This window comes from Pisolithus orientalis, assembly GCF_024613125.1.
Source record: "Pisolithus orientalis strain OTSU chromosome Unknown F5J12scaffold_11, whole genome shotgun sequence".
Classification (NCBI taxonomy): domain Eukaryota; kingdom Fungi; phylum Basidiomycota; class Agaricomycetes; order Boletales; family Pisolithaceae; genus Pisolithus; species Pisolithus orientalis.
The window spans coordinates 278382-303459 of record NW_026260792.1 but is presented as its reverse complement, the minus strand read 5'-3'; the positions used below and the strand labels follow the sequence as shown (position 1 = coordinate 303459).

General features: G+C 46.9%; 7 protein-coding genes across 7 annotated transcripts; 3 read left to right on the top strand and 4 right to left on the bottom strand.

The window, feature by feature from the left end:
- Positions 1 to 5762: 5762 nt before the first annotated feature.
- Positions 5763 to 6174, bottom strand: F5J12DRAFT_782184 (uncharacterized protein; the record flags this gene model as incomplete). Its single annotated transcript, XM_051742691.1, has 2 exons — positions 5763 to 5907; positions 5960 to 6174. 2 exons carry the CDS (start codon positions 6172 to 6174, stop codon positions 5763 to 5765), a joined length of 360 nt encoding a protein of 119 aa, XP_051600768.1.
- A 6308-nt stretch (positions 6175 to 12482) lies between these two features.
- F5J12DRAFT_825184 (uncharacterized protein) lies at positions 12483 to 12871 on the bottom strand. Its single transcript, XM_051745461.1, has 2 exons — positions 12679 to 12871; positions 12483 to 12632 (listed from the first exon to the last, which is right to left on the bottom strand). The coding sequence occupies exons 1-2, from the start codon at positions 12835 to 12837 to the stop codon at positions 12561 to 12563; spliced, it is 231 nt and encodes a 76-aa protein (XP_051600767.1). The 5' UTR covers positions 12838 to 12871; the 3' UTR covers positions 12483 to 12560.
- On the top strand, positions 12777 to 14376 carry F5J12DRAFT_825181 (uncharacterized protein). The gene is made up of 3 exons (XM_051745460.1): positions 12777 to 13353; positions 13413 to 14125; positions 14177 to 14376. Exons 1-3 carry the CDS (start codon positions 13182 to 13184, stop codon positions 14243 to 14245), a joined length of 954 nt encoding a protein of 317 aa, XP_051600766.1. The 5' UTR covers positions 12777 to 13181; the 3' UTR covers positions 14246 to 14376.
- Positions 14377 to 15167: 791 nt separating this feature from the next.
- F5J12DRAFT_49901 (uncharacterized protein) lies at positions 15168 to 16615 on the top strand. The gene is made up of 5 exons (XM_051739731.1): positions 15168 to 15692; positions 15782 to 15906; positions 15965 to 15978; positions 16031 to 16176; positions 16232 to 16615. The coding sequence occupies exons 1-5, from the start codon at positions 15371 to 15373 to the stop codon at positions 16498 to 16500; spliced, it is 876 nt and encodes a 291-aa protein (XP_051600765.1). The 5' UTR covers positions 15168 to 15370; the 3' UTR covers positions 16501 to 16615.
- A 232-nt stretch (positions 16616 to 16847) lies between these two features.
- F5J12DRAFT_49953 (uncharacterized protein) lies at positions 16848 to 17710 on the bottom strand. Its single transcript, XM_051739734.1, has 2 exons — positions 17518 to 17710; positions 16848 to 17456 (listed from the first exon to the last, which is right to left on the bottom strand). The coding sequence occupies exons 1-2, from the start codon at positions 17534 to 17536 to the stop codon at positions 17017 to 17019; spliced, it is 459 nt and encodes a 152-aa protein (XP_051600764.1). The 5' UTR covers positions 17537 to 17710; the 3' UTR covers positions 16848 to 17016.
- A 1-nt stretch (position 17711) lies between these two features.
- F5J12DRAFT_49882 (emp24/gp25L/p24 family/GOLD-domain-containing protein) lies at positions 17712 to 18742 on the bottom strand. Its single transcript, XM_051739730.1, has 6 exons — positions 18555 to 18742; positions 18493 to 18504; positions 18123 to 18439; positions 18024 to 18074; positions 17918 to 17971; positions 17712 to 17858 (listed from the first exon to the last, which is right to left on the bottom strand). The coding sequence occupies exons 1-6, from the start codon at positions 18699 to 18701 to the stop codon at positions 17798 to 17800; spliced, it is 642 nt and encodes a 213-aa protein (XP_051600763.1). The 5' UTR covers positions 18702 to 18742; the 3' UTR covers positions 17712 to 17797.
- Positions 18743 to 18847: 105 nt separating this feature from the next.
- On the top strand, positions 18848 to 21135 carry F5J12DRAFT_741126 (uncharacterized protein). The gene is made up of 4 exons (XM_051742026.1): positions 18848 to 20030; positions 20108 to 20308; positions 20406 to 20428; positions 20480 to 21135. The coding sequence occupies exons 1-4, from the start codon at positions 18937 to 18939 to the stop codon at positions 20857 to 20859; spliced, it is 1698 nt and encodes a 565-aa protein (XP_051600762.1). The 5' UTR covers positions 18848 to 18936; the 3' UTR covers positions 20860 to 21135.
- The last annotated feature ends 3943 nt before the right edge of the window (positions 21136 to 25078 follow it).

Genomic DNA, 25078 nt, shown 5'->3' with positions numbered 1-25078 from the left:
CATTCATCAGCTACATCCATGTCCACCTCACCAAACACCTTTGGTGTGTGACAATGGGTCGTTCAAAAGCTTGGAATAACAACTTATTGTGTCAAGAGCAAGTTCAAGACTACTTCATTCACTGGAAAGGATGTGGAATGGGTTACCCGCAAAGTAACCTTGAAGCTAATCATCAAGAACCGAGCATTATGAGTCAAGTGTTATGTTGGTCCTTTAGTCAGAAAAGAGCATATCCTCCTTGGAATGCCCTTCCTAAAGGAGTTCAAGCCTTGTGTTAACTGGGAAACTGGGCATATAACTTGCTGGGATGACGGGTATGTTGCAAACACCAATTCCGAGTCTTACATAAAACAGGTAGTCCCTTGGTATGAGGGACAGCAAACTGAACCATTGAAAGAAGGTTTAAAGACCCAAGAATCTATGGGTTCTCTACCCATGGAAATAAATAAAACTACCCTTTCTACAGAACTTGAAGCAGCCTTGGTGACCAGCAAAGTGGAGGTAAAAATTCCGAAAACATATAACAAATTTCCCAAGGTGTTCTTGGAAGAAGATATCCTGCTACCAGTACACTGCCCCAGATTAGACCATGAAATTTGTCTCTGAGACGACTTCAAACCCAAAAAGGCAGCAGTATACCCAATGTCTCCGGCAGAGCTAAAGGTCCTCAACAAGTTCTTAGAAGAAAACTTACAGTGTAAAAAGATTTGACAGTCAACCTCGCCTCAAGCAGCACCAGTGTTCTTTGTGGCTAAGAAAGATGGGAAGAAGCAGCTAATTCAAGACTACCGCTACCTCAACTCGTTTACCATCCCCAATGCACACCCATTACCAAATGTGCAGGCCTTGTTTGATGAGTTGGTTGAATCCTGGTACTATGCTAAGTTCAACATCTGATGGGGTTTTACTAACCTCAGGGTATGGGAAGGGGATGAATGGAAAGGGGCTTTCATTATGCCCTGGGGGTTGTTCAAACCCACTGTAATGTTCTTTGGACAATGCAATTCACCCCCTTCTTTTCAAAGGTACATGGACCGAACTTTCAAGTCTCAACAAGGAAAACAAGTTGGGTATATGGATAACATAGCGATCCATGCCAAAACAAAGGAGGAACTCTGGACCCGTGTCTGAGAGTTCTTGAAAATTTGCGAAAAAGAAGGGTTATGCCTCAAACTCAGCAAATGTGTCTTCGAGGCTCAAGAAATCGAGTTTCTTGGAATGATAATAGGAAAAGGGTGTATGGAGACTTCGCCAATGAAGACTGACACCATTAGTACTTGGGAAGCCCCTGACAATCTAACAGGACTTCGCTGATTCCTCGGTTTCTGCAACTTCTACTGCAAATTTATCCCCTCCTTTTCAAGTGTCACTCACCCCCTACATGATCTTACAAAGAAAGGGGTGTCCTATCAGTGGACTCCAGAACATGACTCCATGTTCAAAAAGTTAAAATCTTTGTGATGCTCTGCCCCAGTCCTCACTATCCCAGACTTCTCGAAGCCATTTGCACTCTTTACAGACGCTTCCAAACTCAGGACTGGTGCAGTCCTTGCCAAAAAGGGAGCTGATAATGAGTGGCACCCCTGCTCCTTCCTTTCCCAATCCCTTGTCAGTGCTGAGCAGCGCTACCAGGTCTATGACTTGGAAATGCTTGCCGTCATATGCGCACTAAAGGCTTTCTGCCCTTACCTTCTCTCCCCGGTCAAACCTACCATGGTCTTTACAGACCACAAGAACCTTGAATACTATCATGAGCCTCAACAGCTCACCCCCTGACAAGCATGATGGGTGGCCACCATCCAGTCTTACCCCATTCATTTTTCTTGGCAGGCAGGCCATCTCCAGGTACCTGCTGATACCCTTTCTTGCAAAAGTGAGTCTGCTGAACCCACTCCAATTGCCACAGTCCTCCCTCCGGACCTTTGGCTTAGTGAGGGGGTGGATTCCCATGTTCGTCTTGTTTCACCTTCATTTTCCATTACAAAACTACAAAAACAGTTAAAAATCAACCATCTCAGCTGACTACAACATCTTCCAGCCAAAATATCACAATCCAAACCAACCCCTGTACCTTATTCCTGCCCATCTGAGGAATTGTTAAAGGGAAAAAGGCCAGTTCTAGCTTGCCCAGTTGAGGAGTTAACCAAAGGAGCTAGAGGGGTATATGCAATCTCCATGGACTTGTATGAACATGTCAAAAACAATATGACCAAGGTTTTGACAGGTCCAGAACCAAAGGAAAACGTCACCATAGCAACAGATGGAACCAAATGGTTTGGAACTACGTGGCTCTACATTCCCCCCAAACACAGATGACATTGTATGCGAACATATCATGACCACAAGTCCTCCAGTCATCTGGGACAAAAGGCTATGTTTGCTAAAATGAGAAAGGAAGTCTGGTGGGAAGGCATGGGAAAGGACATCAAGGCTTACATTGCAGGTTGCCCAGTGTGTCAAACAACAAAGGTCATAACACACCTGCCTACCCCTCCTGTTGTCCCCCATGAAACCCCAAAAACCATGTTTCCATTCCAACAAATATCCATGGATCTTATCACAGATCTCCCAGTCTCAGGAGAACAAAAATACGACTCTATTCTCACAGTTGTCGATCAGGGGCTTACTAAGGCTGCCCTGTTCATTCTGTGTCACAAAACAATAGACTCCATCAGGATTGCCCAACTCTTTCATCAATATGTCTACTCCAGGTTTGGAGTTCCAGAATCAGTGATCTCGGATCGGGGGCCACAGTTTGCCTCCTCGTTCACGAAGGAACTTTACAAAACCATAGGAGTCAAAACGAAACTCTCCACCGGGTATCATCCACAAACTAATGGAGAAAGTGAACACGTCAACCAAGAGGTTGAAGGATATCTGTGCCTTTACTGCGCCAAAGCCCCTAATTCATGGGCTGCCAAACTTCCTTCCACCGAGTTCACCCATAACTCCTGGGTACACTCGGTCCATCAAATGATCCCATTTTCACTCATGATGGGCTATGAACCCTCTCCTTATCCCAAAGTCTGACTCAGTGCAGTTCCCTCTGTGGACAAAAGATTGGAAAAGCTGGCATCAAATCAAGATGTCGCAGTCCTCATGCATAAGAAGGCACAAGATCTGATGCATTTGCACTCAAAAGGGTCTTATGTCATGCCCAAGGTGGGAGATCAAGTACTCCTGGATACCAGGTACCTTTGCATCAAAAACCAGTGCAACAAGATTGTGCCCCAACATCTTGGACCCTTCACGTTGACTCAGGTCATGTCACCAGTCGCATTCTGATTGGACTTACCACCAACGTGGAAGGTAAATACTGTGTTTCATGCTTCCCAGATCTTTCCTTTTGTTGAAAATGACACTTATGGAGCTGTGCCCACAGCACCTCTGCCCAAGTTGGTTGATGACAAGATCGAATGGGAGGTTGAGTCAATAATAAATCATAAAACCAATGGCTGTCAAGGAAAAAGGCGATACTTGGTCAAATGGAAAGGATTCCCTCATTTGTCAAATACCTGGGAACCTGAAGAACATATAAAAGACCATGTGTCTGAAGCCCTCAAACAGTACAAACTTGCTCGCCATCTCAAAAGATAAATGGACTCCCCTTGCTCCATCAATACCGAGAACGACTATGCCAACCTCCCCCATGCCTCAGAATCCTTTTACTATGCCGATGATGATGGGCTCGTTCCCCCCATTGCTGTCTATGCCCCAACCTCACCTCTGAGCTCCCCCACTGGCTTTCATGTCTCCAGGTTCTCCTCACCCATCTCTCAATCCTGCCCATTATCGCCCCCTGTCTCCTGCATTTGCAGACCATGTCCACTCCTGGGGCTCTCGATCAGGTGCGTCCCTGCCTCCAAGGCCAGAGTCCCCCTCGCAGGGGACAGTAACCAAAAGGGAAAAGGTAAAACATGCTTTGACAATGACCCCAATAGTCCAGCAGCCCCCTCCAGTAGCACCAATGCTGCCGAACCTGCCCACCTATGCACTGCCTTTACCACCTATTCTGACAGTGCCCAATGTGCTGCCCTCAACCTCCTTGCAACCACCACCATTGCCAGGCTTGACCAGCAATGACTACCAATCTCAGCAAGTGATTACCTGGACATTGTTAGGGTGCTTGACATCTTCAACAATGGGGACAACATTGACGGGTGTTCACCAGAACAGGTTGAATATTTTGGGATGCTGTCTGAAATCTACAGAGCATCAGACATGATCAACAGACTTGTCTCCAAGATCTGCACCTGAAAGTTAAGCAGTGTTGCCCTGTTATCTGAAGTAATCATGATTGATATGATGGAGAAGGCTTTGTCAGATCTTACCGAGGCCATTACCAGTGGGGCGTATCATCATCTCAGGGTCCAGCAGATTGGCGAGTTTTTAGCCCCGCCTGCTTCAGTTAGGGTTTGTGGACTTGGGGGACCTTTTTAAAGAGTGTTACTGCAGGATGCATTGTGGGCCAGAATCCATAAAAACTATCGTAATGCCATCCACTCCACCGATCCTCTCCCTATGACTCCCTTCATCCCCGTACCTTCTGATCAACTTCAGTTCTACCTCAGAGGACAGACCCCTGTCCTGCTAGATCATGTCCTGTACCCCCATGCCTGCTACCAATGTCATTACTTGGGACATTGGTCATGCCGCAATGGATGTGGCTCCTGCTTTACTCCGGCCCTTGAGGAGCTGTCAACTCCATTGCCTTCATCGCCCATCACCACTAGGACACGTTCCTGCATCTATACTACTCGCTGACCCTTATCCACTCGCCCTGTCAACCCCAGCTTCGACCCGTCCTCAAGGGTCTGAGGACCTTAGAGGGGGGGTGATGTTACGCCTCTACCAGGGGCATTGCCTTTTTTGACTTCTTGTGGTCACGTGTGTCATGTGCCTCATCACGTCTCTGGTTGTCATCACTGTCTTAGGGGCTTGAATGCTCCAGGGGACTTTTGGATCTCCAACTGTCAAAGTATTTCCAATACCAGTTGAAACTGTGCTGCTGCTGTGATCTGGTACTCCACTGCCCTCTCTGATGGACGACATGTTTCTCCCTTGTTCCATTGACTCATGTATATTGCTCAGATGTTGTACTATAGCTCTGGTGTCTGGCTCCTCACTGTGCATTGATTGTGCCAGCCAGTATAGCCTTCATTGCTTCCCTACCCCCATTGTTGACACCATATGACTCCTCTCTATTTCATTGATTATCCTGTTGATCACTGCAGATATGCATCGTGATGCATCCGTCACAACTGTTACAGTACTCATACTTAGGGGTATATAATCCTATGTACTCTGGGCTGTATCTGCAGTTTTTCGATGGCTTGCAACTGAGCTTCACCCCTTTGTCTTAATCCTTGCTCTCTCTCCATGCAAACAACCTTAGGGACTCACCAGCAGACAGAACCTCTGTCAGATTATCACAATAACTCAGCCATAGGGGTTACAACAAGTTCGGCCCATAGACTCCCACCTCATGCGCTTTGTGCCTATTCCATTTGAAGAAGTCACTGCACTCGGGCATAACAAGAAGAGGGTAGTGCATATCATTCTAATGCCATATCACTTACATGTACTGTGGCATATGTGATATGGTAAGCTTCTATGTGGGTCATGTGGTGGATCTTCACATTGCTGGCACATGTGTTGTGCACTTTGCTACCAGGCAAAGCAGAAGACAGTGAAGTGAAGATGTGTTTGAGGACCTGATTTTTAAATTAGTAGTTGATACACACACAGTAGTATACACTTACTCATTCAATGAAATATCCACAGAGGAATCCTTCATTGCTCTTCTCAGGATTATAGTCCTTACCTGGGATGTTGCTGGAGTAAAGAAATGCTGGCCACTTTTGGGTGGTAACAAGGATGTTACCATTCTGAAGCTGCTTCCTCACCCTATGGAACAGTGAATCAACTGATTGATAATGTCAAGTGGAATGGTACATACCCAGTTGCATCTGCTAGCAAAGCCTGCAGGCTCCTCACCAGACAGAGGAGCTGAGTGAGCTCTGCATGGTTGAACCCAAGCCTGTCTTTTGAACTCTTCACATTGACAGGTGGATCAACAAGTTTCTTGTCTGGATGGGGAGCTGCATAAGCTGGAATCATAGGCTTGAGATGACTGGCATTGTCAGATTGCATCTGGCTGATCACTTGTTGCATCTGAAAGAAAGTCACTTGTTAGCCATGTGATGCACTAGACTCGAGTCACCATTGACTTACCTCATGCATGAGAAGCACAGTTTTGCCACTCTTCTTCTTCTTAATGAGATCTATGAAGTACAGCACCTGCTCCTTCAGGTAGTCATATATGTGCTTGTATTGTTTGCATTTCTCAGGGTTGCTGTGATCATAAGAACATCATATATATGCTGTTAAATGCTGTACTTATGCTTTTCTAAGGATCTTATCACAGGCCTTTCTAGCACTTTCATCATTGGGGTCATTGGTACCACTTGCTGTATTGTCTGCTTTGAGGGCATGGGAGACTTGAATGACTTTGTTCAGGTTACAGTACATATCAAACATGTGGGAATCCATCTTGCTGCATGGAGACACTGATCTTGTGGGGTAGAAACAAGGCAATCCTGTGATTTCTTTGACTTTGACCCATCTGCAGTCACATCAGCCAGAGAGCACTGCATCATCAGGGTTGGAACTTACTTTGACTTATTAATCTTCCCATTATGGTGGTGTCTTGAGGATGTTTGAGCACTATCAGATTGATTGCTGTCAGATTCAGAACTATCAGAAGTAGGGTCAGGCTTGTGCGGACATTGCATGGACATTGAGGTAGGACAGAAGGAGCAAGTTGGCAAATGCTGAACTCACTTGGTCCCCTTCATACACTGATCTTCATGACTAATGTCATCATTAACTCATTCTTTTGAAGTTTCTGGGATGCATCATTGAATGCTCCTTGAGTAGTTCAAACTTGGTATGTTTTTGTTCATGTCACCCATCTAAGTCAACTGACAGTGATTCACAGTAATTTGTACTAGAAATATAACTATTCACCAATGTCTCTGGCATTCATTTTAATCTGTTCGAGTTGCCTGAAATCCCACTCCCTCCTTCTGAAAATTCTGATGTATAGCTGCTTTGGATGTGATGCTTTCTTCAAGACTTAGAAGCAGCTCTTGGCACACACCCCAGTGTCCCAAGTTCTGTGAGGTATTGCACCAAATATTCCATCTTGAATGCATGAGATGTCTGAAAAGAACTCATCAAGCTGATGCTGAACCCTGCTTACTGGCTCCCCCTGATGACATACCAGCAGGAGACTCAGATGACTATGATGTGTTAGCTACTAATATCAATGTAAGTTATTGTCCATATATCTGAATCTATGACAACTGTCATATGCACAGTTTATGATGGAGGTTGCCCCAGGGTGGACCAACCAGAGCTGGTTCTGTCCTGTTGGTCTGGTTGGCATATTCAGCATGCCAGCTTCACTTCATTGACTTCCTTCCTGGAAGTTCAACCCACCTTGCACACATGCCTCTCTCAGCTGCTCAGCTATGTTCTTTGAGGCCTGACTCACCAGTTCCATCTTTGCCTGAGTCCACCTGGTCTGATACACCTGCTACACCATGTCTTGAGCCATTCACAACTGACCCAGACACATTTGGACTATACTGTGTCCATGCCAACCAACCAACTCATATACCTGATGAGTCACTTGGGAGTGTTTGTGATGCTCCAGGCCTGGATGGCTCATTTCCACCTACTTGCACCACTGACCCAGCATCTATGGGAGTTCCAGGTGTTGAAGGTGGCTGCACACATGTGGCCACATTTGCTCCTTTCACCAACCTCACATGCAGTATTTTGATGGCTTGGCAGTATTTGGGAACTAACCAGAAGTCTGCTGCAGAACTCGACTGATTGGCCCAGTTCCTGGCTCACCCCCTCTGCAATCCAAGGGAGCTCACCAGTTTCCACCACTTGCATGAGGCCAAACTACTTGACAAGTTCCTTGGCACAAACAACCCATTTAAGGAAGAATATGGATGGCATTGATCTGTTGTCATGGTTCACCTACCAAATGAAAAGTTGAAGTGGCCATCTGAGTTGGCTGCCCCTGAAATGATTATTGATGGAGTCTGGCATCGGGACCTCATTGACATCATCACAAGCACCTTTCAAAGTGAACAGTTCAAGACATTCCACACCATGCCATTCAGACAGTGCTGGCAGGTTAGTGATGATCATGTAATTGACATACTTTCAGAAGCCTACTCCTCACTGGAAATGCTTCATGCACACAAAGACATCAATAAACTGCCTTGTGAACTGGATGGAGACCTAGAATGTGTTGTTGCATGCCTGGTGCTTTGGTCAGACTCAACACACCTTACCAACTTCAGAGATGTATCAATGTGGCCATTTTATATGTATTTTGGGAACCAGTCAAAGTACCTAGGGGGGAAGCTGACAGCCATGGCATGTCACCATGTCATTTACATTCTGAAGGTATGGTAGCTCCTGTAGCTGGTACATTGCATTTTGTGCTTATCCCTCACAGCTTCCAGACAACTTTCAAGATATCTATAGGGGACATTATGGTTAAGCATCCTCCAGGGAGATTCTCACTCATTGCAAGCGTGATTTATTCCATGCCATTTGGGACTTAATCCTCAACACATGGTTCATGGATGCTTACCAAAGTGGTATAGTCATACAGTGTGCTGATGGGATCACATGGCAGATATATCCCCACTTTTTCTCCTATTCAGCCAATTATCAAGAGAAGTCAGTCTCCTGTTGGTCGCTGGGGTGCCATACTAATGCCATCCTAAGGGTCTTGGTGGTGGGAATCAAATTTCTTGGTAAATGTGCCTGTCTGCAATGTCTTGTAGTGAAAAAGTCATTTTCAAAGATGGGCATGGCATGCAATATGTGACACCATGTCAGGCATGTTTGGATGGACAGTATTGAACAGCAGGGGCACATCAGTTGGGCACATAAGCTCATATTCAGAAAGGTGCAGCTGTCAATGGAAAGCAAGTGGGATATCAACTGAACAAGCACTCCTATGTTCCAACAACAGTCAGTGTTCAGTGTAAACTACATATAGAAGACTGCTGAATGGAATCTATTTAAGAATGCAGTTCTCTGAATGCCTGCTACAATTCATGGTTAACTTTTTCCTCCTTCTGGTCATGGACCAGCTCCATGAATTCAAGCTTGGTGTATGGAAGGCAATTTTCACACACCTACTATGTATTCTCTTTGCAGCAGGAGGTGATGGTATACAAGAACTCAATAAAAGGTAAGTACTTGTCTCATAATGATTTGACCAATCCCAATCTCCACTTGCATGTTTGTTACTCAATACATTCACCAGATTTTGGAACATCCCTACTTTTGGTCATGGAATGATTCAGAAGTTTGCCTGCAATGTGTCAGCCATGAAGAGACTTGCAGCACAAGACTTTGAGGACTTATTACAGGTTTGTGCAAGCCAGAGACAAACATCATCTACCTATTTGACTTTGCCTGGATTAGTGCACTATGCCTCCCTTCAAAAATTTGCTGCTGGAGCCTCACAACAGTCACATACTCAACCTACTATTTGACCTTGCTACTTGGCATGCATATGCAAAACTTTGGCTCCATACATCTGACACACTAGACTTGTTTGACTCTGCAACAGTCTCTCTAGGTCAGATGGTCTGTACTTTCATGAAGACGACATGTGAGTACTACAACACATGTGAACTACCACAAGAGACAGCTGTCCATGGCCACTGTACCACAGCAATGGCAGTAAAGACTGGTATATCAAGCTCAACTGGGTCATCTGGACCCAAATGCAAATCCCTCAATCTCCAAACATACAAGTTCCATGCCCTAGGTGACTATCCAAACATGATCTGACAATGTGGTACAACAGATAATTACACAATGCAACCAGTAGGATTGTTTTCACACAATTGTAAAACACTTACAGATGAATTTCATAGGGCAAATTTGAACATGGGTGGTTGAAGCAGCAGTACCCACAAACTTCAAAGAACCATGCTACAACAATGGCATCCATGAGCAAACATGAGGCTCGAGAACGAGTTCTTGACCAAATAGTCAAGTCTCTTGATAAATTGGCATGTGACAACACTGAAGGAAGTGAAAGTGGTGGTGAAAACCACCCAAGGCAGAAACATGAGAGGTCTTTGCCTTCTCAACATTACCACATTGCAGCATCATCATGAATTCCTGTGGACATCCCTGGTTTGCTGAGTTCATTGGCAGGTGACAGAGCCACTGAGGTATGTCATCTGGTGTGCATGGCTGCATGCAACCAACTAACTCTTCACAGGACTTTGTTGACTGCCTCAAAGACCATCTCCTTGAATGCATTCTTGGAGTGGACTACACTGGTGACCCACCAAGCTTTTCCAATGCTGACCACAACAATCTTATCATCTCACATGATATGATGTACGAGCATCAGACATTGCATGTTGGCTATACAACCTACAACCTCCACCAAGAACAAGACACCATTAATCCATGCACTCATGCTGATATCATGCTCTTGTCACACAAGACAGATGATTGTTGTCACCCATATTGGTACACATGCATTATTAAAATTTTCCACATCAATGTACAGTACTATGACAACAATGCCTCATCTGATGGGATAAAGTGGATGAACATGCTCTTTGTGTGGTGGTTTGGCTGTGATAACAGCAGACCAGGGGGATCAGGGTTTGCTGCATGCCAACTGTATCAGGTAGGATTCATTTCTGATGATGACCTGGATGCGTTTGGGTTTTTGGACCCAGATGTAGTCATTCATGGTGTCCATCTGATTCCAGCTTTCTTGCTTGGACGAACATTTGAATATTTAGGACCATCATTCATGCAGCCTGATGAGGACCTCCATGAGGACTGGTGATATTTTGATGTTAACATGTAAGTGAGGAAATAAATTGACATGGATGCATACTTAAAGCTCAGATAGGTTTGTTGATTGAGATATGTTCATGCAGTTTCAAGGTGGTGGCATAGGGCATAAGGTATCCAGGGAGTGGGATTTATTCTTACAATTGGACTGTCAAACTGCTGGTGAGGAGGTCAGTGGCACACATGAAGAAGCTGATACAGTGCAAGGAGCCAAGGAGGACAACAAGATGAGTGGATAAGAGGAAGATGATGATACAGACCTGGATGAGGATGAGGGAAGCTCCAGGCAAGCCTGATGATGACAAATCAGATGATAATGATGGTGAAATGGTGGCAGGCCTTGATGATAACAAGAACTTGTATGCCCAGGAGGGATATGGGATGCTTTAGTTACTCATCATTTTCATTCAAAGTCAATGATTCTGTCTTCTTAGATGCCTCTCAGCTTGAATGTGTACACATATATTCACATTAAATCATCATATATTCAATGTCATTTCTCAACAGATGCAATTATAGTTACTTTGTAATTTGCATTACCAGAATTTGCCAATCTGCTTCTGAGTGGCAGTGGCCATTTTGCTTCTGACATGGGGCCTTACTACAACAGGGTAATAATGGCAGGCAAAACCAGGGCAATGACTGTCAACATGCTTCAAGATGTCATCTACCTTGAAATCAATGGTGCCCTTTCATCCTGGAACATGCATTACTTCAATGTCAACATCACCACCCCTGGCAGGAAATGAGTCATGTTTTGTCTGAAAGATGTCTGCAGTAGGTAACACAAGCTATCCTTTTACATTTAAATGTGTATTCTAATTGTTCCCCTATCCCAGGAAGCCTTGTCATGATGTTGCTATACAAACAGACAGCAAGGAGGACAAAGGAGCAGGCCATGCAAGCCAGTGACCCCTCCCTCACCCAAGCCAATGATACTATACTCACAGTAAAGTGTGAGCCTACATTGCAAGACATGGAGAATGTAAAGTTTAGGTGTGCCATAGGGTATTCTTTGTGGTTTCTCTACTAATGTCTGCTCACAGCCCATGCTCTGCAACTCCCTGCCAGGTATTCAAGCAGTGCTCACCCTCCAAATATTCTGTCACTCCCCTTGTTCCTCTGGTCGTTGTCAACGAGCTTGCTATGGCATGCAAGAAGCTTAAACATCACCAGAGCTCCTCTTAGGCTTTCAATTTCCCTCTCAGTACAGATTACTGTAAAGTGTAACTATGTTTTACTACCGAGCATGTCGTAGGAGTGCATTCTAATGAAGTGATTGGCAAGGCCCAGAACAATGAACTTGTGGTGATATATATATTCATCGATATGTACAGGCATGTGTGGTAGACGCAAAATATAGTGACCAGCGCGCGCTGGATGTTGATGACTAGATCGATAAATGCTATGTCGTTGCCTCAGCAATCGACAGGACACGCGGGGGTGCACGGTATCACGAGACCGACTCGCGGCGCGTCAGCGGCACAGCCACTCGAAAATATATTCCTTATCGGGCAATAGCGGAGTTTGACAATTTTGGTGATGAGTCACACACCTGCCTTTCTGTCTTTCGGGCATCAAAGCGTGCCCAAGCCTAAGCCCTCGACTCTTAGACTCGTTCGAGCGCAATTCTACCAGATCGAGACTCTGTTTTCTGGTACATAAATTTCTTTTCTTTTGAAAGTTGTAAGCCCAGTTAATATGCATGTCTGATCTTGGGTAATGCCCTGTATTGACGCTATCTGACAGAGTCACCGAGATGGACGAAGTTATTGTGGCGCGAGCTGAGTTGGCTCGGCTAGAGGAAGATGAGCGAAACCTTGTCGAACAATTATTGGGTGTCCGTGCAGCCGCAGCGGCACAGAGGAAGAGAATCGACGAACTGATCCAGCAAAGACTACCACTCATCCAGCGTCTCCCCGTAGAGGTGCTCGTGTCAATCCTTCACCTTGCTCTCTGTGGAACCAATCCTTCAGAAAAAGGTACCCTGGCACTTGTATCGCGGCGTTGGAGAGATGTAATTCTGGACCTATCCGATTTTCTGGTCCGCGATAGAGATTCTGTTCTCGGAGGAGTTAAGCCCTGCTGTGAGCCTCCATTTGGAGAAAAGTGGCGAGGAACTGCTCGATATAACTGTTAGAGTTGGGTCGGACAGATACCACGGTACCCTTTATAAAGGTCTGGACCTCCTTGTTTCTTGTGCAAACCGTTGGCGCAGTCTTTCCGTCTGTTCATGGGCCTCTTCTACAACCATGCCGCAGTCTATTTTAGACCGTCTCGGTGCTGTCAAGTTTCCATCGTTGAACCGTGTTGAGTTCGGGCCGGTAGTAGATGCCTTTCCTACTTTCCTTTCCCCAACTAGTGTCGAGGTTCTGGAGCATTTGAAAATCTCATTTATTAATAATGATCCACACTCAACGCCTGGTATGTTTTGCAGCAAAGCTTTGTGGCTCTGAAGCCCATCAGTCTCATCAACTTTTCAGGCACATCATTGTTCATGCAGATGCCGGCTCTGACACTGGTGACATTATCACTTTCGGGTGATATACCACAGTGGTCACTCCAACCAAACAGTGTCTACTTTCCTGTTCTTGAGACCCTACAATTCTGGCTCAGAAATGCAGATGATTTCTTCAAAGCAATCATAGCTCCGAAGCTCACATATCTTGAGTATGGTGCTGTCTCGAAAATTCTGCCTTCTACTGTCTTCAGCGGTTTGGCGGACAAGTTCAGTAGCGTCAGGAAGATGTCTTTGCCAATGTTCTCAATCAGACTGAATACGCTGGATGCTCTGGCTCTTTGCAGAGCATTTCCGAGAGTTCTCCATGCGGAATTTGACTCGGCATGTACGCTGTCGGCTTTTTTCCGCCCCTGCAAAGGTATCGATGGGTTGCGATCTCCCGCAGATTACTGGGAAAGCCTCGAGACTGTGGTATTTGATCGCTTTGACCCTGGTATATGGCTGGAGCTACCTATTCGAGAAAACAATGACTTTGTACGGTGGCTTATGACACGACAGGACCTGCGCCCACTCCGGGTCCGCTTCAAAGACAGCTACATCCCGAACGAAGATGATGTTGAATCATTTTGTAGACTGTACGAAATACTCCGGGAATATTGTGTTGTTGAGCTGCAGGAGGTTACCTTGCGCCATGATTCGACGCTTTCAAATTCAGCAAGTTCTCGTCTGCAGCTCGTGAGTGATTCCCCTAATAGCGTTGTTCGTTCCCTCACCTCACAAATGCAGAGCGTGCCAGTGTTCACCACTGGCCTCGTGGATGACATAGTTGCCCTAACAGGGGGTACCACGGAATGAGGATTGTCATCTTACAGGTGGTAGTATATGCGCACGGACACTTTGTATTATATTTACCCCAGTGCTCGTCTTTGATCGTGCAATTCCTCCTTCGCCTGTGGTGTACGCGTAATTCTCAAATACCATTACCTCATACCATGTTTGGGAGATCCACGCTTTATTGTCGAGATATGGTCCGCCCAGCAACCGCCAATATTGTTACACAACGAATCGAGGACAAGAGCTCCATTTCCTTTGCCACGCATTTTCATCAGGGTGTGTGCTGTGATCTTGAATCTAGGCGGCAACCGTCCAAATGTGCGCCATACTGGTGCGTACAACCCTCAAGACATGAGGGCCATGGCTCACGACAGAAGCACGCACGGACAAAGCGTCGGTGTCCATCACCCGCAATAAGTTAATCCCTTCCGAGGGCCTAAATCACGGGTCGTTAACTTTGACTGCAACTTGTTGATGTTCATCACGCGTAAGTTTTTGCAGTGGTGCTACTGCTAATTGTCTGCTCCGCTTGGTACTCCCAAGTACACGCTACACCTAGACGGATGTCGTCGGATGCTAGCTATGCTTTTGCCCCGCCTCGACATAGTTTTGGGAAAGTTATTGGAGGTTGTTAGCCCCCCATCCACCGTATTACGTGTTTCACGGATACGAGCACTCATGTGCACTCTCGACGTTCTCCAACCATCGCCCTTCCTACCAAGCTGAATTGCACACGGCATCACAGTTTCAGTATTCCCAGATACATAATAGTTTGAACAATCAAAAGAATGCCGTGTATTAGACGTACGAGGCACAGAAGGAAGATGGCGAGGACTTTCGGCAAGAAACCATTCTTGCCAGACAACCTTGGCACCAGACGGATTGAAGACCAGGGACGAATAGAGATTAGCTCCTTAAACAGGTGAAAAGATGGTTTCCTGCGCGGCATTAATGACATACAGCGTGGTGACGGCGGTCGGTAAGTATTTATGTGACCTCCGAGAACGAACACGGGTTGCTTTGGGTGCACTTCAAAATTGACATCCCTGAAGTCGCGATTATTACGTGCTTCGGCATGCGAAACACAGATATGGTACCTGCGGAAACCTATGAGGGAAGACGATCGTCAGTTCGGACGTCATCATCATGACACCTAGCGTCAAGGAAATGTACGATGAGCAAGGTTATGTGATTGTGCCAGGCTTGGTAACCTCTGAGCACTTTACGCTACTAAGCAAAGCATGCGAGCGTGTCATAGCCAAAACACGCTCGGGCGCATGGCCACACCGACGCACGGTAGGGCGACAGTTTCCGCCCTATGAAAATGATAATACGGATTCCTGGGGCGTGCAGCACGTCATGCATCCGGATCTCGGTGAGCCTGTCTTTGCGGAGTGGTACACTTCGGAGGGGCTCTTGGCCGTTGTGAGGGAGCTATTACAATGTAGAGAAGACGAGTTGCAAATGGGTAAGTGGGTCAGTACTTCTGGCATCAGGCCGTCGCATCTGAGTGGGAATGCTGGGGCTAACACCGCAGTGTGCATGAACGGCGACCAGAGTTGTTCAATCTTTTGATTAACCCCTTGAACCATCATTTTGCCCTCCGATGGCATCGAGACGACGTGAAAGAGGATGCGACTGCAGACGAAGAAGCCCAGGCTCTCGCCGCATGGAAATATGGTGTACGTCTTTCCATGTGTATCAAGGGAGGACTTATGCAGTCAAATCCACTTCACATAGGTACAATGGAATACGTGAGAACGCCCAGCATTCCCCGCTTTCATCTGGTACTCAGATCTTTGACAGCGCGTTGTATGAGGATTCCTGTCTTTTTATTGTCCCGAAGTCACACAGAATCCCGAGGACGGCGGAGCAACGAGCACACTCTATCACCCAGGATGCACCTAAGAATCCTCTTGACATGCCGGACGCTATCCGAGTCACCCTTAGGCGTGAGTACCTCTGTTTCTATTTTTCTCAGATGATGGACTGAATTGTCGCTTTTAGCAGGGGAGACAGTGTTTTATAATTCCAACGTGCTCCACTGTGCAACATACGATTTAAAGAAACCGCGTTGTACACTACATGCATGTGTAGGGGATGTCAAGGGAGGCTCGACACGTGCTAGAAACGTACTTCAGCATGGTCTACGATGGATGACGGAGGATCGTTTTCGTTCTCAGCTCGGTGAAAAAGGGAGAGCGATGGTACAACGCCTTATTGCGATGCAGACCAGCGTGGAAGGGCAGGCTCTGGGCTACTCTCTGAGCAATTGAGTAAATATCGCCAGTACATACCTGTCAAAGAAGAATCATTGACATGTTGTACGTGAATTAAATAACGAAGTTCGGAAGGCACTGCAGTTCTTGTTTCAAAACTCCATCCTGAGGGACAATCCGGACCCTGATACCCGCGCCTTGTAGTTCGCATCGTAAAAGTGACTAGTGTCAGAACCAGAATATGTTTTGAAAATGACATACCTGCAAAGTTGTTAAAACCATATAGATCAGAGCCACCGAACCCTACTGGAAAACATACCAGATATCGAACGCAGCTTATGATGATCGGACCGCATTTCCAGACGTTCCAGAACAGAGACATTTGTTGGGGAAAGGAAGGTAGAAAAGGTAGTCACTCTCAAATCAAGCAGAGCACGTTTTAAGGAAGGAAGCTCGATACCACCAATACAGTTCAAAATGAACTGAGGCATCGGCATTGGCGATGTCGAAGAACATGGATAAATGGAAAGACTACCGCAGCGGTTTGCACAAGGAATGAGGAGGTCCAGACCTTCACCAAGACTGTCCCAGGATGTGGGTGATTCCCTTACGGGATCCAATTGCGGTCCACCACCAATCTCCACCGTAGACCGGAAACTTGGCTGGTTCAGCATCACATCCCTCCAATGCCGCCATACACGTGCCAGGATCTTCTTTCGCGTAGAGTCTGTTCCACGGAGAGCAAGACGCAGAATTGACGAGAGTAATTCTGCAAGGAGGCGATGGATGGTGGTCTTTTACGCACCGGTTCCTCGTCCTCTTACTCTGCGCCACCGCTGCTACACGGACGTCCGATAGTTGTTCAAGAAGCTGTCGTTCATCTTCCTCTAAGTGGGCTAACTTGGTTCGTGCTATAGCCAGTTCATCCATGTCGATGGCTCTGCTGGACGGTCGTTGGTACCGAGAGCTGAAAGGCTTGGGGACACCCAGACTCCCAACAGTTCCTAATCTGCCTGTGAACCAGCATTAGACTGCTACAAAGCTTCCCACGCAGTCGACATGCGTCAAGTTTACTTTGGCTGTGTACGCGCATTAAACAAAAATAATCTCCGGGTAACCTTGCCTGCCGGCAAGGTCTGCCGATTGGGTGTCGACCGGTTGGATGTCACTTCGCACCCGGAGAAGTAGTTGGATATGGTCCCAGAAGAATGGTCCACCCCTCCCGCCCATGGCGCTAGAGGTGTTCGACATCCAGACATTCTTGGCTTCGCCCAGGTCCTCCCTCACAACCATAGATTTGACAAGATTATCCAGGAAAATAATATTTCATCAAAGTAACGTACGAGTCCGAGTGCTATACTTTGTACCTGCGACCAGTTTTCGTAAAGAATGTTTGAAGTACGTAGACCTGCAAGCTATCCGGTCGTCAGAAAGACTGGAAGGTTAATTACAGGAAAAAAAAAAAAAAACATACATAGCCATTCCCACTACAGCCAGGCTTTCGCAAACTGCATACCAGAATAAACGACTGGAAGGTGAAACGATCAGCACGGCACACGAATCAGCATGGCTCGTAATACCTTTGTGTACTCTTCACCAACGAGAAACCTCGTGTCTCTCGTGTGTGGAAACTGAAAGACGGTCAGCAGAGCGTACCGAGGTCAGTGATGGGAACTCACTATCTCTGTGTCCGCTTTATGCTGTTCAACATACTGCTCAAACGATATACACTTTCCTCCAGCGGACTGGTATGATCCGCTACTTGGCCAGGCTTCGCTGCCACTTCTCTCCGCGGTTCGCTTTCCACCATGATGTCAAAGTCGATGAGCTTGTCTGTCAACGTGGACATGTCGTTTTCAAAACAAAACGAGTATTCTCCAACGGTATTCGCTGTTAGCACGTAGTCTCCCGAGCGCTCGCGTTGACCGTCAAGAAGGACCTTCTCGTTCGGGTCTTTCACATCAAAGTCGATGTCAAAAGACCCTCCAGCTTGCACCTTTGGCACTCGTCCACATCACTGTATAAAGCCATAAAACTGTGTACACTCACTGCGAAGTAAAACTGGACATGTACGTCAGTACCACATAGACAACTACTACCCTCATACATACGCCAATCTTCTCTCCTGCCTTGTCGACATCAGCATAGAAACAGAGGCGTTCATTAGGAGCAACTGAAGTGGTCAATGCTGAGGCCCTTGCACGCCCTGCAGCTGCCAGCAGCGACGCGCATAACACGAGAACATTGAACACGAGCATGTCGTTGGGAACAGCGGAATATGATGTTTTCGGCGCTCGAGTTGCCGCAAATGCGGAGATCAAATAATATTTGATGTCCGCGTAACTCAGATCTCCCCCTGTGTTATAAGAGAGACGCGACGCGTCGAATAACCCTGCGCCCCTTTTCTCTCTTTCTCATCAAGTTGTCCAGCGTTTAGACTGTAAAAGAAACACCTCCGTTGCTTGTCACAGCGTAACGCATTCTTCTCCACAGATGTACCCAGGCCAACGCTTGCCCGCGAACTCGTTTTGTGAAGAGCTGCTCGACGCAACACACACTCAACGCTATTCGATGGATCATGACGACATTCAGTGGATGTGTCCTGTCATGAGCAGTAACTCTGCGTTTTCTAGTGACCATACAAAACGCTATATGCGGTCACCTGTCCGGGAATCGACCCCGTATCGATCTCAGTACCTCTCGAACATCAGTCCACCCCCCTGGCATACTTTCCCACGAGTATTCTCTATCCAGTCGACACCGTGCCCCGGACATCCGACGTACACGCAAATGATATCGTCGCCAAGTCCTTTGTCTCGCAATACGGCCTTGCTCCGCCCAGATTTCTCACCTCCGTTTCAAGGGAACACGCCCTTTGAGCGACAATTCACCAGCGACCTTCCCTTCGCCGAATATATCAGTTTCAATACCGACCTGTCTCCGGTTTCCCGGAAGGATTCCATTCACTCTTCTCAAAGTTCTTCTCTTACTGATATCCGAAGTGGCACAACGCCTCTGTGTAACGACAGGGCCCGGAATTTGGAACTGTATTCAACGACCGAACGTGTATCCTTAATCGAGAGGTTTAAGTCCGTTGCCCGAGACCCTGATGGCGATTCCCAAAAGCGTTCAATATCACCTATCTCTGACGCTTCATCTCTTACTCCGTTGTCTTCTCCAGACCAGTTTGTCGGACGGCATGCGCCAAGGGAAGCGAGTACACCCCCCACTTCCCCTGTCCAATATTCCTTCCGGAATGCGACGGAGACCGCCGAAACCAATCGTCCTGCTCGTGATCTGCCTTCAGTATACTTGACACAAGAATCAAGTAAACGATCCGATGATTTTGAACGGAAGCGAAAGCCAGTTCCAGCATGCCACTACTTCGCACACATGGGCGAAAATTGTCACAAGCGAAAGAAGTTACGGCCACTAAACGAAACCGATGCTATATCTATCCTACCAATTTTCGATTGCGATAAACCCACACGCCGTCTCCTGCCAGCTGGTATTCCGTATCATCCACAGTTTTCACTGTTCTACAGGCGTTTCCCCGTTAGCTCTCACATTCAAACTGCAGACGGAATGTCAGTCCTACGGATAGATTCCCGACATTACGCGTGGATATTGTTTATCAATGTATACTGACTTTGGTCCTATCCAGATTCGCACCCCTTAGCTCAAGCTTGCAGCACCCTGGCGGACTATATAACCCTCCACATAGTGCCTTAGATCTGTACACTCCGCGCTTCGTACGGGGCTGTGGGACTAGCAAAGTTGGTCTATGCCCGGTATGCGTGGAGAGTCCTGGTCGAGGAGGAAGTGGCCAATGCGTGTGGCTTTCCATGAAGTTCTCTGCGTACAAGTAGTGCGTCCATACCCGAAGAGGTTTAGGCACGGCTCATTTGATCCCTTATAGAGGTTTCTCATCTCTCGACGATTTCTGCTAAGATGTTTTCTAGTTACCACATGCAATATGGGCACGGTATGTATTCTTCCTTTCTAAGACATCCCACGTAGGCTATATATCAAGCAGGCATATCAGCAGTGTCATCTACTCCATTTTCTCCGCCAGTTAGTTTCCGCACGACGAAACGGCGCAATCCTGGAAAAAGGGAGCGCACGCATATACTCGAGGGGAAATGTCACAAGTGTAAGAAGTGGATTCCCGTCGAAAGCTTGAAAGAGTTGGAGATCAAGGTATTGCACTTTCAATATTATTCGTGTAATTGTAACAACATCGATCAAGGTCAAGGAAATCTACTGGTACGTGTGTTGATGGAACCGGTTCTCGGACCTCACTGGCGCAGGTGGAAGCATGCTGCGGCATGTCATCAAGGAACTCACATCGAAGGCGACAATGATTTTTTCGAAGACGATGACGTCTACCGCAAAGTTCGGGAACTTGATCTGTGACTCTACAGCTCCCTCAAATTTCTCTATTCCATTGCTTGACGTTCTGAACGTATTTCTCCTCCGCTTCCCTTCGCTGTTATTATGGTTCGTTTGCGGTGCTCAAATCCTGGTCCGTCAAGTCATGTGTTCGCTCTCCAAGCATGTTGTACCACTACCTCATCGATGCGTCGCGTTCTCCTCTTGTAATTTTGTTTCTAGAAGGCGCATGTACCCATTGTCAGAATAGTTATCGTTATGCCGTATTATCGTTTTTCCTCGAATGCCACGCGATTCGGAATTGTATGCTTGTTTAGTTGCTAGCAGCGCCTATTGACCATTGACTATATACTACCCTAAGACAGTCGCCCCTTCAACAGTTGATGGCACGGTGTGGACTGTTCCTCATCCCAGTGTTCGCGGATGCTTCTCTTGCAATACATGCACACATGCTGACTGAAACACTTGCTTTCACAATGGGATGGGGGTAAAGTAAACTTGAGGCGCGTCGACGCTGGGTTTCAAGGAAGCTGGGTAGCAGTCGGACGTCAGTTGATCGAAGAGAAGTGAGAAGCTGTGAGAAGGCGTAAGCCAAAATTCAGAGTTAAGAGTACCGGTGCTTGAGTTGCTCCGGTCAGCTCTCGAGTCTTGGACTCGTTCAAACGTACTTCTATCTGAAATTCTGCACTTTCTGGGTATTTTCAAAGTCACTCAAGTCCAGTAACTCCTCACCGTTGAAATGGAGTATTGATACCAAACTGACACCTGTCTGACAGGGCCATCGACTTCACATCGTGGATGAACTTGCTGTAGCGCGAGTTGAATTGGGTCGCCTTGAGGAAAATGAGCGAAAGCTTGTTGAAAAGCTATCGGTGTCCGTGTAAAAGCAGTGGCACAGAGGAAGAGGATTGACGAACTGATCCGAACAAGGCCGCCGCTTGTTCAACGTCTCCCTGTAGAGCTGCTCTCGTCAAACTTTCACCTTGCTCTCGGTGGAACCAACCCTTCGCGAAAGGGGATCTTGGCACATGTATCGCGGCTTTGGTGAGGGAGGGGTGATTCTGAACCAGCCCAGTTTCTGATCCACAATAGAAGTTGTTGGCGGGCGGAATTTAAGCCTCGCAAGGGAACATTTGAAGAAAGGTCGCGAGGCATTGCTCGATATCACTTTTCAATGTGGTATTTCGTTCGCATCCTATGGTACTATTGGCGAAGGTCTGGAGCTCCTCGTTCCTTATGCGAACCGCTGGCGCAGTCTTTCCATCTATATGTCGTCTCGGGTGGACATGCCCGTGCCACAGAGTATTTTGGACCGTATTGGCAGTATCGAGATTCCGTCCTTGAAATCTGTTAAACTCAACTTGAGAGCGTATTCCTTCGTCGTGGAGCGCAAGGACTCGTGTTTCATCATTGGATTGGGAAATTTGAGCCAGTGGACCTCAATGACAAAGCACGGTACAGTTAGGGGAGTCCTTACACCCACCAACTCGATACAGCCACAGCAGAATGTGCATTGTGAAAAGGAGCGTTGATTCCGGGGTTTCGAGGCCATTCTAATGAAGCGAGTGGTTCGCGAACTACCACCCCGGTTGGTGCCGGTGGCTGGAGAACATCCAGGACTGGTGTATCTCGCCTTGGGTGAGGCCAAAGCTGTCTTCATACTTTGTTCGTGTCGAGGGCGTTAAGTCGTGATTTTGACTATGCTGGCGTACCATTGACCAGCGCACTTATATACATAAGGAAAAGACGACCCTATGGTTCCAGACGAGCAGACCATCGGATTATTGGAAAAGATCGAAAAGGGGACCCCATCAGAGAAGCTTCCTACGACGGCGAGGGAATACGATCAAAAACTCGTTGGTACATGAACATGACTGGTATCTGGAGAGGTCTCCAAAGGCCCTCAGCGGCGATAGTTAGGTGGCTAGCAGTGACTGGTACTAGGGGTGATAGGGGCTGCCCCTATCACTCCTACCCTATCAACCCCTACTTCCTTCGTACCCTTGCTGCGGCCACTACCCTTCTCTACCATACAGCCTTGGCTTCTGCGACTGGCTGGTTTTACGATCCTGAGACAGAGCCAGCATGTTCATGTCTATGAAAAACTTCATCACTTGCTGGCTAACATACTGCTCTAGCTGACCCCATGTAGTCCATTTAGTCACAACATATAGGTAGCCTGCATGCCAAAATGCCAACACTTATATAGACCCTGTGATGGGCCATCTAAATAGATTAGCCATGACACATGGACAGGCCTGAGGGCCTATAGTGAGAGCAACATATGTATGGGCCCATAAATGCAATTCCACAACATATGGGAGGGCCTGTGGAGGGTAAGGATGCTGCAACATATAGACAGGCCCATGACCAAGTAAGTATGCTAAGCTACTGTAAGACATGGACGGGCCTGCCTATTGTATCATGAAGAAGGTTGCAACATATGGACAGGCCCGCCCGTCATATGCTTTATAGGGTCACAACATAAAGAGGGGCCCGTCTATGATAGATTACAGAGTTGGCAACATTGTTGGAGTTTATCACCTTTACCTTAGTTGTGGTTCACCGAGCACAGCATTATGTAATCCAAAAGCGGACACTTAGCAGTTTATTTTTTCCTTACTGCACCTCAGCTTTAACCAACTTGAAGTCTGAGGTGGGACTCCTTCCATTCATTATATTGGAACACTTACTTACCTACCTACAGTATATTCCTCTCCATAGGTAGTTCATTGTTTAGCTTCAACCAACTTGAAGTCTGAGTATATTCCTCTCCATAGACTTGACAATCCTGCAGTGTGTCATCCTCCAAAAGGTTATGAGCCCTGCCTGCAAGTTCTAATCCTAGGAAAATTGAACACGTCAAGTCTGGTACAAAGTGTCTACTATGTCTGGTCTGTCAGCATCCACTTCCAGTCCCTCAAAGGTCCCAGTCTCCACCTCAACAGTAACCTCTACTACACCTTCAGGTAAAGCTACTCAAGCCTCCAGTTGACTCTATGACATACCATCCCTCGAAGACAATGGTTCGAACTTCCAGACATGGAAGTACTGAATTATGATGATCCTAGATGTCTGTGGACTTTGGGAGCTCATAGAAGGAAAGTTGAAGGCACCTGATGCAGCAGCTGATCCAGTTGCATGTGCAGACTGGCACTACAAGGATAAAGAAGCAAGGGCTCAAATCACGCTTACTCTAAAGGACGACCCACTCAGTGGTGTTCTGCATGCCACGACAGCAGCAGAAGTCTGGAAAAAGCTATGCGAGCGCTATGAAGGCAAAGGGAAACAAATGATAGCCTACCTTATAGGCAAACTATTTTGTGGTACCCTAGCAGATGACGTCTCGATGGAGACGCAGCTTAATGCCATGTGGCAGAAGGCAACAATCCTAAAGTCTCTGGGACAGCCCCTTGAAGACTCTCTTGTTGCCATAGCCATGGTCATCTCCCTTCCAACCTCGTACTCAACCCTTTGCACTATACTCATGTTGTCCAATGAGAAACTAACTCTGGACTCTGTCATTTCCCAAGTCTTGATAGAAGAAAAGTCTTGCTGCACCTCTTTGGCACAAACTGCCCTCATAACAAAGACACCTAACAAAAAGGGAAAGAGGAATGACAAGAAAAAGAAAAAGGCTTGTGGCTATTGTAAGAAGATGAACCATGCTGAAGATGACTGCTACAAGAAGAAGGCTGATGAGGCAGCCAAGTCCCTGTCACAGGCTGAAAAGGATAAGCCTAAGGAGGACAAACTTGTTGCTAAAGTCGCACGCATCTCACCTGTTGAAGACAGCGCCCTACAGCTCTTCATGGCCACTGACAATGGTGAGAATCTACACACACACTGGGTCATTGACTCCAGTGCCTCTGTGAATATGTGCTGTCAGCAGAAATGGTTCACTTTGCTAAAGATGCTCTCACCCCCACAGCCTGTAGTCATTGGAAATGGGAGCACAATTCCTGCTACTGCCATTGGATGGATTGAACTTCGTATGGATCTTCCAAATGGGAAGACCAGTAGAATCCTACTACAGAAGGTCTATTTTGTTCCAGATCTCAGCACAAACCTCCTCTCGGTGGCATACCTTGCCACTAGAGATGTCCAGGTCACCTTCATGGGTGGAACATGCTCAATCACCGACGGTACAGACACTGTAGGTGTGGGCCATTGTCAGGGCTCACTCTACATCCTTGCAGCAAGGACTCACTCTCTGAGTCATGGAGCACTTGTCATACAAGGA